Here is a 14,681-nt window from a genome sequence, read left to right on the forward strand (position 1 = left end):
CTGAAAATTACATTGTCTGCAGCTGTTTGAGTCAACAGATCTGCCCAATTCTTCTCCATGACAAAGCTCAGCCACATGGCACACAATCAACATTTCAGAAGTTGGACAATTGGGCTGTGAATTTTTTTCTTCTCTATCATATTCACCTGGTAGCTTGTCAGCTATCTTCAAACATCTCATTACTTTTTGCACAAACAGAAGGATACAGAAAATACTTTCCAGGAAGAGTTTGTAGAATCCAGAAGCATGGATTTTTATATTAATAAACTTATTGTTTGAAAGAATATATTAATTGTAATAATTCCTTAGTTAATAAAGATGTGTTAGATCTTAATTATGATTTAAAATTCACCATCCAGAACTACAACTCTTTTGTACCAACCCTAATAAATACTTTGATGTTTCTTCATCTGTTGTCTTTCTGATTGTGATTTTTCTTTTGTATTTACTGCTTATTTTGTTCAAATCTGTTCCAACTTCCTTGAAGGTGCAGATCATTTCTGCTTTGGTTGCTGCTGCATCCTCTCAGTCCTAGCATGTAAGAGATGCTTAGTTGATATTGGTTAAACTAAAAGGTAAATAGTTTCTTATCGCAACAGTGATTTTTTTTTTTTTACATTAACACCTTCAGTCTTTAGATAATGGTATCAAATTTAGATATAATAAATGCTAGAACTTGGGAGATAGTTTGCTTTTTTGTTGTTGTTCAGTTTTTTGAGATGGGGTCTTGCTGTATATCCCTGACTGGCCTAGAACTCACCATGTGGACCACATTGTCTTCACATTCATGGTGAACTCCCCTGCCACTGCCCTACACATGCTGGAATTAGAAGTGTGTGCTGCCACACCTGCACTTTATTTGAGACAGGGTCTTGTGTACCCAAGTCCCAATCTTGTTATATAACAGAGAGTGGCTTGGGACTTCTGATCTTCTTACCTCTACCTCCTAAATGATAGGATCACAAATGTGTACACCTGATGCTTTTTGTTGGCTTGAGATAGGACCTTATATAGCCCTGAATGACCTCAGACTAGCTGTGTAGTTGAAGACAACCCTGAACTTTTGTCTCTATTTCTGGCATTCTGAATTATCGTAATGCCTGGATTACAGGCCTGTGCTTCTGTGCCCCATTTATGTGGTGCTGGGACTAGGCAAGTGCTCTACCAACTGAGTTATATTCCCAGCCCAGGAAATTCTTTAAATTCTTGGATTTCTTATTTAAGAACAGATTGAAACAATGACAGGTTTCTGGTCTTGTTTTCTGTGCTAGTTGCTATTCTATTGCTGAGTATACAACCAAGGCAACTCTTTTTTTTCTTTTTAAAGATTTTATTTATTTATTATGTGTACAATATTCTGCTTCCATATATAACTGTATACCAGAAGAGGGCACCAGATCTCATAACGGATGGTTGTGAGCCACCATGTGGTTGCTGGGAATTGAACTCAGGACCTCTGGAAGAGCAGTCAGTGCTCTCAACCTCTGAGCCATCTCTCCAGCCCCCCAAGGCAACTCTTATAAAAAGAAAGTATTTAGTTGAGGCCTTGCTTACAGTTTCAGAGGGACCATTATTATCATGGTGGGAAGTAGACAGGCATGGCACAGTGGCAGTAGCTGAGAACTTTACATCCTGATCCACAGGTAGAGAGAGATTTTTAAACCCCCAGTGACACATGTCCTCCAACAAAGACACACCTGCTCCAACAAGGACATACCTCTTAATCCTCAACAGTTCATCAACTGGTGACTCAGCATACAAATATAGGTGCCTGTGGAGGCCATACTCATTCAAACCTTCACATTTTCTTCATTTATGTACTGACAGAAATCAACAGATATGAGAGCAGTTAACTGCCTTTCTTAAAACAGGATACTGCATGCAGTTCAGTTTCCTTTATACTCCACCTGAAAACCTGTAATCTTGCCTATAATTGTTATGATCTGAACCATTAGGCGTGGTCCAATAGGAAGGACAACAGTTAGATTCAATGTGGTTTCTAATGAAAACTAGGGAAATGTTTCCCATTACAGACTCTCAGAAAGACTGTGTTGGTTAAAAGTAACCCTGACCTAAGGCAGAGCAATTACCACACAGCTTTGTCTTTATTTTCTATTGTATTGAACATTGACATTAATTCTGGGTTTGACTTGCATTCTCAGTGTCCAGCACAGCTTCAAAGTGCTCAGCAAGCATTGTGAATTGATAAATGAGTCATAGATAGCTGATCTACTGTATCTCTGTGCTGAGTATTGAGTTTATACTGATAATAACTGTTATCCCTAACTCCATGTATATGTAAACATTATACCATTAACCAAAGCTAAACACGTATGTGGTAGTAAGGACTATGAAGGAAATGAACAAGAAAGTTTATGTACATAGCAGTTGTGTCTAAGGCATTCTGGGAAGGTCTGTGAGACGTGACATTGGATGTTCCAAAGAGAACAGCTTGAATGAAGGCTCTGAGCAGAACAGCACCTATTCAAGAAAGGAATCCAGTGTAGTAAGTCTATTTAGTGAGGAAAGAATCCAAAAAGAGTTTATAGAAGAGATCAGGGAAAAGACCAGGTAGTGCTTTGCAGGTCACATTAAGGATTATGTTCAACCATAGAATAATATTGCATTGCATAAATGTACGTTTTTCTTTTCCTTTCATCTCTTGGTGGACATCTAGGTTGTGTCCAATTTCTGCTGTTATGAACAGAGCAGCAATGAGCATGGATGAGCAAGTGTCTCTGCAGTAGGATGTAGAGTCCTTTGGGTCTATACCCAAGAGTGGTTTAGCTGGATTTTGAGGTACATCTATTTCCAGGTTCCCGAGGAAACGCCACATTGATTTCCATCATGGATGTGCCATGATTTTCAAAGAAAAAAATTGTAAATATACTTCAAAAGTAAAAAATACCTCGTTTTAAATTTTATTTTAGCTGTGATTCATTGTCTGTTTGGTTGTTTTTTTTTTGTTTGTTTTTTTGTTTTGTTTTGTTTTGTTTTGAGACAGGGTTTCTCTGTGTAGTCCTAGCTGTCCTGGAACTTACTCTGTAGACCAGGCTGGCCTTGAACTCACAGAGATCTGCCTGCTTCTGCCGCTAGAGTGCCGGGATTAAAGGTGTGTGTTACCACTGCCCAGTTGTGATTTCTTATTTTAAATTAACTTGCATGTTGGGGTTTTTTGTTGTTGTTGTTGTTAGGTTACAGCCATTTCTGTTTTGTTTTGAGAATTTGAGTAGTGAATACAGAATAACCCTCATAAGATCTGCAATGGCAGAACATTAAGATAGATTATGCTTTGGCTTATACCTTCAGTGATCAATTTTCTTAAGACTAGCTTTGTCCTTGAATGTTAAAACAAGGTTACTAGTTGTTCCTTAAAAAGCAATGGATAGTAAATTCTTATATTAAAAGTTGGTTGAAGTATGATGTTAAGGTCATTGTAAAGGTCAAAAGAGGTAGGTGTCTTTTTATTCATTGTGTGTGCACGTGACATGTGCACAGGTGTTACATCTTGTATATAGAGATTAGAGGGCAACTTTGTAGAGTCCTCTCCTTCCACTTTCTACCTTTATATGGATTCTGGAGGTTAAACTTAGGTCACCAAGCACCACTATCCACTAAACCATTTCGCCAACTCCATGGGATCAGTATTTTTTAAACATTAGAAATATACTAGTTGACAATATAGATCAGCCATCCAGCCTTAAACTTTATATAGAACTAATGTGATCTAGGTTTAGAATAACCATATAGTTACTTACCTGCTTCTTTATTTTAGGCAAGGCACTTTGTTCATCAGTAAGTGGAACAGACTTGCACATTTACAAATGGCTAAGATTTATTGAGTCACTTGGTGGCTTACAACTGTTTGTTAACTCCAGTTCCAATGAATCCAGTGCCCTCTTCTGGTCTACACGGATACCTGCATGCACATGGTAAATAGACAGCACATAGTCTCTCTTTTTGGTTGGCTTCACTCAGTTCCTACATCTTTGTTCACCACCGTATGGAATTTGGATATCCTAGGTTTTCCATTGCAATGTAAACTTCAACTTCTTAGCTTCACACACAGCTCACTGAAGAGCTCCATGCAGAGTCCTGACCATACTATACATGGTCTAATTGACTTTTTGTTTGGCTCCTTAGCATAAGCCCTCTTAACCCAGTAACTTTAAAATTCTTCTTGCCTGCAAAATTATCACAATGCTGATGATACTAAATTCTGCTGTGCACTTGAGACAAACCTCACTCTCGTTGACAGCAGATGCAGTGGCCTCTGTGAGCTTTTACAGCTCAGCCCAGGAAAACACTTCCTGCCTCTGTTCTCCAGCAGTACATCCTGGAAGCTCCATGTTTCCAAGCATTCTCCTTTCAAATTAATAGTCTTCAAATGAGCTTTCAGTTTTATGCCCTGGAGCCTTTCTTGAGTATAGTCGCTTCCTCAAGCAGCTATTCCTAATACCCCAGTGCTACAGTTGAGACTTTTCTTTAGTTGTACTACTCTCGAAGCCACACCAGCTTTGTTTGGACCTGCCTTTCTGCCCTGTTTGTCAAAGGTGTTAAGCACAGCCACACCCTTCCCTCACCAAGATGGACGTTTTTCGTGTCTTCTGCTCTATTCTCTATACTCTCTCACTTTATTTTAATCTTATTTTTTTGAGACAGGGTCTCTCCATGTAGCTCTGGCTTTCCTGGAACTTGCTTCAGGCTGGTCTCGAACTCAGAGATCCTCTTGTCTCTGCCTTCCAAGTGCTGGGATTAAAGGTGTGCACTACCATCACCTGGCTTTACTCTAAGTCTGTCTAAATTAAACAGTGAGTTATAACTGTATCACTACTGTAATATTACAGTATTTTCTAACTGATTACGGCAAACAAATCAGTCCATTTGTAGTTTAGCCTTGCCAGATTTTGAAGACATTGCCAGAAGGAAGTGTGATGGCTTTTACTCCAATTCTTAATGGAGTTCTCCTTCTGAACTCCAATGGTCACAGCCTTCACTGTCGGCATTTTTAATTTTTTAAAAAAATCATTGGTGAGTGTGTATGTACAAATGCATATTTGTAAATATGTGTGTTCAAGTGCACTCTTCTGTGTGTGCACATATGGAGGCCAAGTGCTGATGTTAGGTGTCTTCCTCTGTTGCTCTTTCTGTTTCCTTGTTTAGTGTATGTGTGTGTGACGTGTGCATGTGCATTTTTTACATTCACAAGTTGTAAGGATTTAAGTCTCTTTATTCAAGAAAACACCAGGGCAAAACACAGGCCAGAGCTAGGTTATGGAACCCAGCAAGCGCGGCCAGAACAAAAGGGGCTCGGGTCCCCACGTGCAGCCCCTTAAGAAGCTCCCTTACATCACCCCGGCTTTCCTTCACCACGCCCTTATGGGCGAGTCCCGGGTCCACCTGGTACCTGTCCCAGGACTATTGGGCGGGGCTAGGGTGTCTCCTTACAACAAGTGTGTAGCTATGTGTGTGCAGGGTCCCATGCGTGCACATGTTTTTGTAGGCTTGAGGTGTCTTTTTCAATCACTCCACTTTTTATATTTTAAAAAATATTACACATGTATTTGTTAGGAGGGGGCATGCAGTCAGTCCATGGTGCACGTTTGGAGGTCAGAGGACAACTTACAGAGTCTGTTTCTTCCGCTCACCATGTGAGTTCTTGGGATTCAAACTCAGGTTGCCAGGGTTGGTGGCAAGTGCCTTTACCCATTGAGCCATCCCCTGTAGCCCTCTACTTTGTATATTGAGGGAATGTCTGGAGCCTAGATCTTGCCATTTTGGCTAGTCTTGCTTGTCAGGTTACTTAAGAAAGAAATTCTGCTGGGCAGTGGTGGTGCATGCCTTTAGTGCCAGCACTTGTAAGCTAGAGGCAGGTGGATTGCTTGAATTTGAGGACAGCCAGGGCTGTCTCTAAAAACCAAAAAAAAAAAAAAAAAAGAAGAAAAAAGGAAAAAAAAGGAAAGAAAGAAAGAAAAATCCATTTCTATCTCCCATAGTGAAATTACAGGTGAGCTGTAATGCCCACCTAGATTTTATATTGGTTCTGGAATCCAAACTCTAGTCATCCATACTTGTGGAGCAAGCACTTTAACTGCTGAGTCCTATTTCCATCCCTACTGTCTGCATTTCTCAGCATTCAGGTCTTCCACACTCCCACCAGAATAATTCATCAAATTTTGCTTACAGCCTTCTGGGACTTAACCTAGCTCATAGCTCCACACTCCTCCACACATCTCCTGCAAAGTTCCAAAGGCCCACAAGCCAGTTGTCAGGCTTGTGACAGCGATGGTGCTGTTCCTGATGCCATTTTTTTTTTTTTTCTGTATTTGTTATACATCCTATACCAGAATGCCTGGAGGAAGCAGCTTAATGGAGTGTTACCAGTTAAGTTACGGTCAGGACTGGGGCCCTGGCAAAACTAGGACACTAGGTTCAGCCACCCCTCTTCAGAGGGTGAATTAACACAGACAAGTAAGAGTGACAAACCAGGAAAGGAGATTTACTCAATATGGCTGGCTACATTGGGAAAAGGAACAAATAAAGAGATCCAGTAACAGCTCCCCCAACCCCCAAAGTACATCTTCTAGGTCTTATCATGAAGTTTGTGTTTAAATAGGAGGCAGGAGTTTGCATAGCTAAGGTCAGTATGTATTCTCATCTGTTGTTGGCCCATCTTTGTTGTTACTTCAGTTTCATCTGCAAGGTGACAACTTGTCAGAACTATGTAAAATCTCTTCCTGGAAGACAAGTTCTTCCACTAACTTTAGCCTTTTACTTCTAGCATGAGACTCCTGGGGAAATTCCAGTTTTGGGGGGACTATTTTTTTTTTCAGTAGTGAAAAGCAGGACAGACAGAGGTGTGTCGCTTTAAAATATTTCATTCATATTTAAACCATAGTGGTTTTATTTGGAGGGGATTGCTCAGTGTCACTCTCAACCTCTTAAGAGTCTAAGACAAAGCGTCTTGGGCCTCCCTCACTAAGGGGTCATGTCCTAAGCATCTCCAAAGGTGTATGTTCTCTCCCTCCCTCCCTCCTCCCTCCCTCCTCCCTCCCCTCCCTCCCTCCTTCCCTCCTTCCCTCTCTCTCCCCTCCCTCCCTCCCCCCCCCCTCTCTCTCTCTCTCTCTCTCGGTTTTCTGAGACTATCCGGCACTCACTCTGTAGACCAGGCTGCCCTCGAATTCACCAAAGGTTCTCTTATAACACCATCACTTGGGGTGTTAGAATTTTAACCTGTTTAAAGAGACAAGATTTTTAAGACTTTAACACCCGTCTGCTACCTATCTGTTATCTGTAAATGACTGTCTTCATAGACATTTTTAGGTGAAGTGAGCCAAACAACATATGTAAAGTGCCAAGTATTCTTTTTTTTATTTTTAAAGATTTTATTTATTTGTTATGTATACAACATTCTGTTTCCATGTATATCTGCACACCAGAAGAGGGTACCAGATCTCATAACGGATGGTTGTGAGCCACCATGTTGTTGCTGGGAATTGAACTCAGGACCTCTGGAAGAGCAGCCAGTGCTCTTAACCTCTGAGCCATCTCTTCAGCCCCAGTGCCAAGTATTTTTACAGTTTACTGTGAATTTCAATATGTCACCTAAATGTCATTGGTGGTTAATTTTGATTGTAAACATGCGTGGATTAAGCCATGCCTAGGAAATAAGGAAAGAACATTCTAAGTATAAATTTGATGGCATTTCCATAGAGTAATAACTAAGTGGAAGATACCCCCTCCCAGTTTGGGTGGCTTTGTTTCACAGGATAGTAGGCTGATTTTAAACAGGATAAGGAGAAACTCAGCAGCTCAAGTATTCTCCCTGCTTCTTGTTCCTGGCTACCATGATATAGACACATGTCCTCCAGTTTTGTTGGCCCAAACCTCTGAAACTAAACCAAAATAATCTTTCTTCTCTTAAATTATTTTTCCTGGTAATTTTGTCTCAGTGATGAAAATTTAACAAACACAACATTAAAACCCAGTTTCTTAGCTGTGTATCATGGTTCATACCTGTAGTCCCAGCAGTTGGAATGTGAAGGCAGAAGGATTGCTGTAACTTCAAGGCCAGCATTGGCTACAGAGTGAAATTCTCCAAACGACAAAAATTAGAAACAAAACCCTTAGTTTCTTCCTGGGTGAAGTACATCACACCTTCTCTTCTATGGGTATCTTAGTGGATTTGAAATTGTAAAGTGGTGGCACACACCTTTAATCCCAGCACTGGAGGCAGAGGCAGGCAGATCTCTGTGAGTTTGAGGACAGCCTGGTCTACAGAGTGAGTTCCAGGACAGTCAGGCTACACAGAGAAACCCTCTCAAAAAACAAAACAAAACAAAACAAAAAAACAAATAAAAAATCAAAGTCCTTTGGAAACTAAATTGGAAATCATCAGCTAGATTTGTCAACTTTACCTAGTGGGAAGAAAGCTGCTGTAGCTAATGTTACGTTTAGTATGACCCTTCATCTCTTGATTCAACTTCAGAGGCATAAGATAGTTCTAGGCCATGAAAACTAGGGTAGAGTTTATTTTACTGGGAACAGCTTTCTTCCTCTGCAAAGCTATGTGGTAAGTGACTAAAGAATCCTCAAGACTCCAAAGCCGCACAGAGAAACCCTGTCTCGAAAAACAAAAACAAAAAAAACCCAAAAAACCAACCAAACAAAAAAGGAACCTGAGGAGAGGAAGAAAGGCTCCAGCTAAGCTCAGAAGGTGAGAATGAAGAGTTAGCACTTGGCCTGGCTGGCTCTGTTGTCTACTTTGGCTTCCTATAGCTAGAGCTGTGCTGAGTTTTATTATTCAGTTGTATGTTTTAATTCTTATCCTTCATAGCAAACTGATGTGGTTACTAGGTAATAGAAAATGGAATTTAAAACCCAGAACTTGCCATCTTTGATTATTTCCTCCTGCTATATAACTCCTTCCCAAACAGAAATAAGTGCAATGATCTCTTAAGTGCTGGTGTTTGTCTAAGGGTAACTAAAGCCTTGTTTTATTTTTCCTTGCTATGTATTTCCCACGTGACCATGGCTAATATTTTTATTTTCGTCAAGCTTTATTGACTTCCTTATTGTTGACAGACTTGTAAATATCACTCTTGATTTTGAGTTCCAGCTTCCTGAATTGCTGTTTTTTGATTCTGTAGCATGGTAGATAACATGGTTCAGTTTTGATCTGTATTGGTCAATAATAGTTCACTTCTTTGGTGCTGTGATCCTGTAAGTTCAGTATATTCTTTTTTCTCTCAGGTTTTCTGTGCTTCCTGCTGTAGCCTGAAATGTAAACTGCTATACATGGACCGAAAGGAAGCCAGAGTGTGTGTAATCTGTCATTCAGTGCTGATGAATGGTGAGTATTGAGACTGCAGTCACTGAGACAGAGTGAGAGAATTCCTATGAAAAGTCTCCCTTCCCCCTGCCTTTCTTTACTATTTGTTCACCTTCTCCAATGCCACGACTGTAACTGAAAATCCTGAGCTTAATCTCCATGTTTTGAAAGTATGTTAGCATTTCAGATTTCCCATGTCAGATTTAATGAGTGAATACTAAAGTTAGATCAGTTCTTTGGGAAGAATGACATCCTTTAAGAAAATGATGTTGTGTAGCTCTGCATGTTCCTGCCACATGATTGGAGAGGTGTGGGTTTGGGGTGTCTTTGACTGTACAGCTATAAGACAGTAAAACTGAGACAAGGTTCTACTTCCCAGAACTTTCACAGTACTTAAGAATACATTTTTAGTAATACCTTGCTTCATTCATTTTGTTAGAAGTGAATTTTCAGTATCAAGTAGAAATTAGTATCAAGTAGAAATATTAGTATTTAGTATTCATTATCAAGTAGAAATTTGTACTTTTTTTTTGCCAGTTCCTTCTACAAAACATTTTTTTTTAATAAGGGGGAAAGAATACAGCCAAAGGAAGGAAGATAAAACTTAATCATTTTTCATCTTTTATGGGGTTAGAAATAAATCCATGGACATTTTATTTAAAGAAAAAAAATACCAAAACCGAAATCTTTGACTATTCTTGTGAAGAAATACAGTAAAACTTAGCAGGTGATAGTATTTTCTCTTTGAATGCCTTTGTGCATTTGCCAGAACAATTCTAAGTAAACATAGTATTGAAACTGGACACTGTTGCTGCCTGTGTCCCAATAGTGGCGTCCTGGAGACTGGAATTTATCTGTTCTTAGATCCTCCTGCTCTGTCTGTCTGCATTGCTCACAGTGATGTTTTCCTGTTGCTGGCTTATTAACCTATTGCATGTCAGTTAATCTGATCTGTTCTAGTATCCTGTGATCTACCCAATTTCCTCCCATTTCTGAATTCTTGGAATTTTGATGAAACATGAATCATTCTCTCTATTCTTAAATCACTGTTTGAATGGTGGTTACTTCATTGAGTTGTTCAATTGATGGTTTTTATTCTACTGCTTTCATTGTTGGACACATATTCACAGACAAGAATATACAGCTTAATGGTAATACTTAATACCTCTTTTATTTGATGAGGTCTTCCAACTTGATAGCAATTTTTTTTTAACTTGGCATAGCTAAAGATGAAGGAAATGGCAGAGGATTCATATGGAATCACTTACTTTTTATTAAGCCAAAGAGGCCCTTAATGGGATCCTAAGGTAGTTACTTCTGGTTTTGCCAATGTCTTTTCCTCTTGCATGGCTTAGCCTGGTCTCTTTCTGAATATTTAATTTGATGCTTTTCAATGTTCCCTCTTTTCCCTTTCTCCTATTTTCTTCCTCCCCTCTTCCTGCCAGTGCTTTCAAATGAACATAGCTTTTGTTACTAGCCTTAGAGGAAATAAGTATTCAACATAAATATTCAAAGTCTTTTGGATCATTCTTTGATATTGAGTGAGGGTGTTTGTTTTTGTTTTAAAGGTGCTTTATTAAAAATTGAGTAGTTTCTATTCTTGGTATATAAACTTTTGATGTCTTTGGTTTTATAGCTTCATCCATCCTATTTACTTTCAGAGACAATGTTGATATGTCAGTATTTAGTTATTAAGATTGCAGGGTACATAGACTCTTATTTTAAAGATTTTAATTTATTTATTATGTATATAACATTCTGCTTCCATAATGTATACAACATTATGTATATCTGCATACCAGAAGGGGGCACCAGATCTCATAACAGATGGTTGTGAGCCACCATGTGGTTGCTGGGAATTGAACTCAGGACCTCTGGAAGAGCAGCCAGTGCTCTTAACCTCTGAGCCATCTCTCCAGCCCTACATAGACTCTTAATGTATTTGTGATCATACTGGTTGATCACACTTATGTTATATTGGCACATTTTCATGTTTAAGTAGGTCCTATACTTTTAAGACACACCAAAGATGTGCAGTGGTTTACTGTTGGATGCTTTCATACAGGTGATGACTGTATTAAAGCACAAATCACAAAAATACCAAAATGTATATTCCTAAGCTTTAGGTGTCTGAATTTTTCAAATGAGATTTTATCTCAGCTAAAAAGAGCCTGAAGATATAACAATAAGACTAAAACAGTCATACAATGGAATTATATTTTTTGGTTCCTGATTTAGATTTTTTAATAGACTGTATAAAATACATTAAACCAGAAAATGCCTAAAGGCTATCTTAGTTGCAGATCTTCATAGTTTGATGTAATATTCTTCCCTCTTAAGAAACGCATGGACTCCTTTAAAAACAAAACAACACAAACAAACCTATAGGACTAGTCCTTAACTTACAGTCTGTACCAACAGTTCTGGAGTTATTATTTTTAAATATTGTATCATTTTAATTTAATCCAGTCAAATAATTTGCTTAGCTAAGTGATCTCTCCTATTGAATAAAACCACCTATCTCCTGAATACCTTCACTATCTGGAAGAGAAACGTACTGGGAATGTTAATGAGGACAAACTGCATTATTTATCCAATATTGTGAAGGTCTTGATGTCCATATTTGCAATCCATTCACATTGATTGTGTCTGTATTTGCTTTAGCTCAAGCCTGGGAGAACATGATGAGTGCCTCCAGCCAGAGCCCTAACCCTAACAATCCTGCTGAGTACTGTTCTACTATCCCTCCCTTGCAGCAAGCTCAGGCCTCAGGAGCCCTGAGCTCTCCACCTCCCACTGTGATGGTACCTGTGGGAGTTTTAAAGCACCCTGGAACAGAAGGTAGGGGATCATGTGCTCTTCTCTCCTTTTCTTCACCAAGCTCCTCTGAAAGGTGCTGAAGTTTATAGCACCACTCTTTAAAACTCTACAGCTCAGTCTCTTTGGGTGATTTTTAAGTAGAAGACCCAGTTGAGAAATATATCAAGATTATATGTGGGCAAGTAAAATATACTGTATTGCCTGATATTTTGGAGGGACCTCTGAAAGCATGCCCGTTTCCCCTCCGCCTTCAGAATGACCTAATTACAGTGCCTGTACCTGAGAAGAGTTGTAGACTTTGAAACCATCCTGGAAAGTCCTAGATTCAGACTACTTAAATGTTCTTCGTAGGAGTTTGCCAAGTGGTGAAAAATTAGCCTTCTTCCTGCTGACAAAGCCATTCTGGTATTGCTTTTAGGAATAAACATTGCCGCATTCTCTTTTTGTGATTAATTAATCCATTGTAAAATATGAAAATATTATCTCATTTATAGACCTTTAAATCTAGGACTTTAATTCTGATTATATCATGTGATAGGTTATGGTCCCAACTTTTGGGGGTTGTCACTTCTTTATGATTATAGTAGTGTTAGATGAAAGGCACACTATAAATTTAGAAGAATATGAATAATAAAAATAACAATTACATATTTCTTTAAAATGACCATGTCAAGATGTTTCCCTTGCTATTTCAATCTATCTTCATTAATTTTATGTCTGTTCACATAGTATGTTCCCTTCCCCTTGTTAAAGTGTTCCTTCCCTTCTGGAGATCAGATCTCTGTTGAGATTATCGCTCTTCCTGCTTCTCCTCTTTCAGATCATCCCTTAGTGGATAATCCTTGTATTTTTGTGAGTTCGGGTTTTCTTAAAATCCTTATTCTCTTTGCTTCATTTGCCATTTTGTTATTCTTCCCTAGTCTCTTTGTTTTAACCATCAGACTGATTTCCAAAACTGGATTTAAGGATATTGTTTCATCAAATGCTAATTTCCAGCTTTCCCTGTCCTTTCCCTAAAGTGCAAACTAGCACTGGATTAGTCTTTTTCCTCTTCAGTTACACTGAACCAAAAGTCTGGTCATTTTGCGTCTCACTTCTTACAGGTCTGTGCCAACTCTTCCTTTACTGGTCAGTGCTTCTTCAGTATTCTTCAGAGCATCTTTGCCCTTTAGAAGTACCATATCATTTTGCAAGTATTTAATTTCTATGGCTGTTATATTTTTAGGAGGTAGGGATTTATTTTGCTAGATTTTTTTTCCTGCTATAAATCTATTTTCTGGGTTTAAGACACTTTCCATGATTTCTGCCAGCAATGCAGAATAGACTATGTAACATCATCATAGAATTGTCTGAGAATTACTGTATTTTTAAAGCAAAGCATTTTAAACTTTTGCCAATAAAAGTAAAGAATATTTAAAGAGGAATTTTTGTTAATTATAACTGTTGCCATTCAGCCACAGTTCTCCTGTATGTAGTGGTAAAAAGATAATAAGTAGGGACCTCCTTGAACCTCTGGAGTTGGTGACCCTTCTTTGCCATGAGAAACACTATCAATGTCACATTGATTCCTGTTTTATTTTCCTGGCCCCTCAAGTGCCACAGCCCCGAGAGCAGAGGAGAGTTTGGTTTGCTGATGGGATCTTGCCCAATGGAGAAGTTGCTGATGCAGCCAAATTAACAATGAATGGGACTTCCTCTGCAGGAACTCTGGCTGTGTCACATGACCCAGTCAAACCTGTAACCACCAGTCCTCTACCAGCAGAGGTAAGAAAACAGGAGGGCAACTACAAGTGACTACTACTTTGCTTGGCATGGTTCTGTCTGTCTCCTGTCTTTTGTTAAGTTGAATGACTTCTTTGTGAAACCCTGTGTTCTTTGACACAGTTTAATAAGAGCAGTGATCCTTTGTGTCTGTGTGTAAATAAACATGGCGAAATTAGCTGCTCTTGTTTGCTCTACATTTGAAAGGTTTTTTTTTCCAAGGGAAAGTTTCTCGGGGTACTCAGGCTGCTGCTTTAGAGAGAGGCTAAGCTTAGAAGCTATCAAGATCCCTAGATACATTGATTGGTTTTCAAATCGTGTTCCTGGGTTCTGTTGTGACCCCTCAGGAGTATTGTGGAGAGCAGTGTGAAAGTAGCCTAGGAACTATCCTGTTCGTCTTCGAGTGTCTCTAGTTGTTTACCCTGTTGTTTCCATTTACCACTTTAAAAAATAAGTTGATAAGCCATTTGCCTCCTCCATGGAAGGCTCATACAGTTTACTTTAAGATGCTAGCTGTTACTGTGTCTTCACTTTCTTATCTGTGGAAGTCAGTTACAGTTTTGGAACTAGTGGGATTTTGTTTTTTTTCCTTAAGACCCAATATTCAGAAAAACAGAAATACCAGCTCCTTATTTATTAATTTGTTTGGTTTTTGTTGAGGTGTAGAAGAGTGGATCTAGGACCTTGTAAATGATAGACAGAAACACTCTACCATTGAGCTATATATCCAATCCTTTTGAAATTCTTATTCTGAAATGGAGCTCACTAA

At 39.0% G+C, this 14,681-nt stretch overlaps 1 protein-coding gene across 1 annotated transcript in view; it reads left to right on the top strand.

Annotated features, from left to right (window-relative positions):
- The window catches only part of Zfyve9 (zinc finger FYVE-type containing 9), a 171,782-nt gene that overhangs the window by 64,963 nt on the left and 92,138 nt on the right, over positions 1-14,681 (top strand). Inside the window, exons 4-6 of the mRNA XM_027402426.2 lie at positions 9,253-9,352; positions 11,996-12,172; positions 13,746-13,915. Coding sequence (XP_027258227.1) covers positions 9,253-9,352; positions 11,996-12,172; positions 13,746-13,915 — 447 coding nt within the window. The remainder of the gene's footprint in view (positions 1-9,252; positions 9,353-11,995; positions 12,173-13,745; positions 13,916-14,681) is intronic.

Source organism: Cricetulus griseus, chromosome 2, assembly GCF_003668045.3.
Source record: "Cricetulus griseus strain 17A/GY chromosome 2, alternate assembly CriGri-PICRH-1.0, whole genome shotgun sequence".
In the NCBI taxonomy this organism is placed as follows: domain Eukaryota; kingdom Metazoa; phylum Chordata; class Mammalia; order Rodentia; family Cricetidae; genus Cricetulus; species Cricetulus griseus.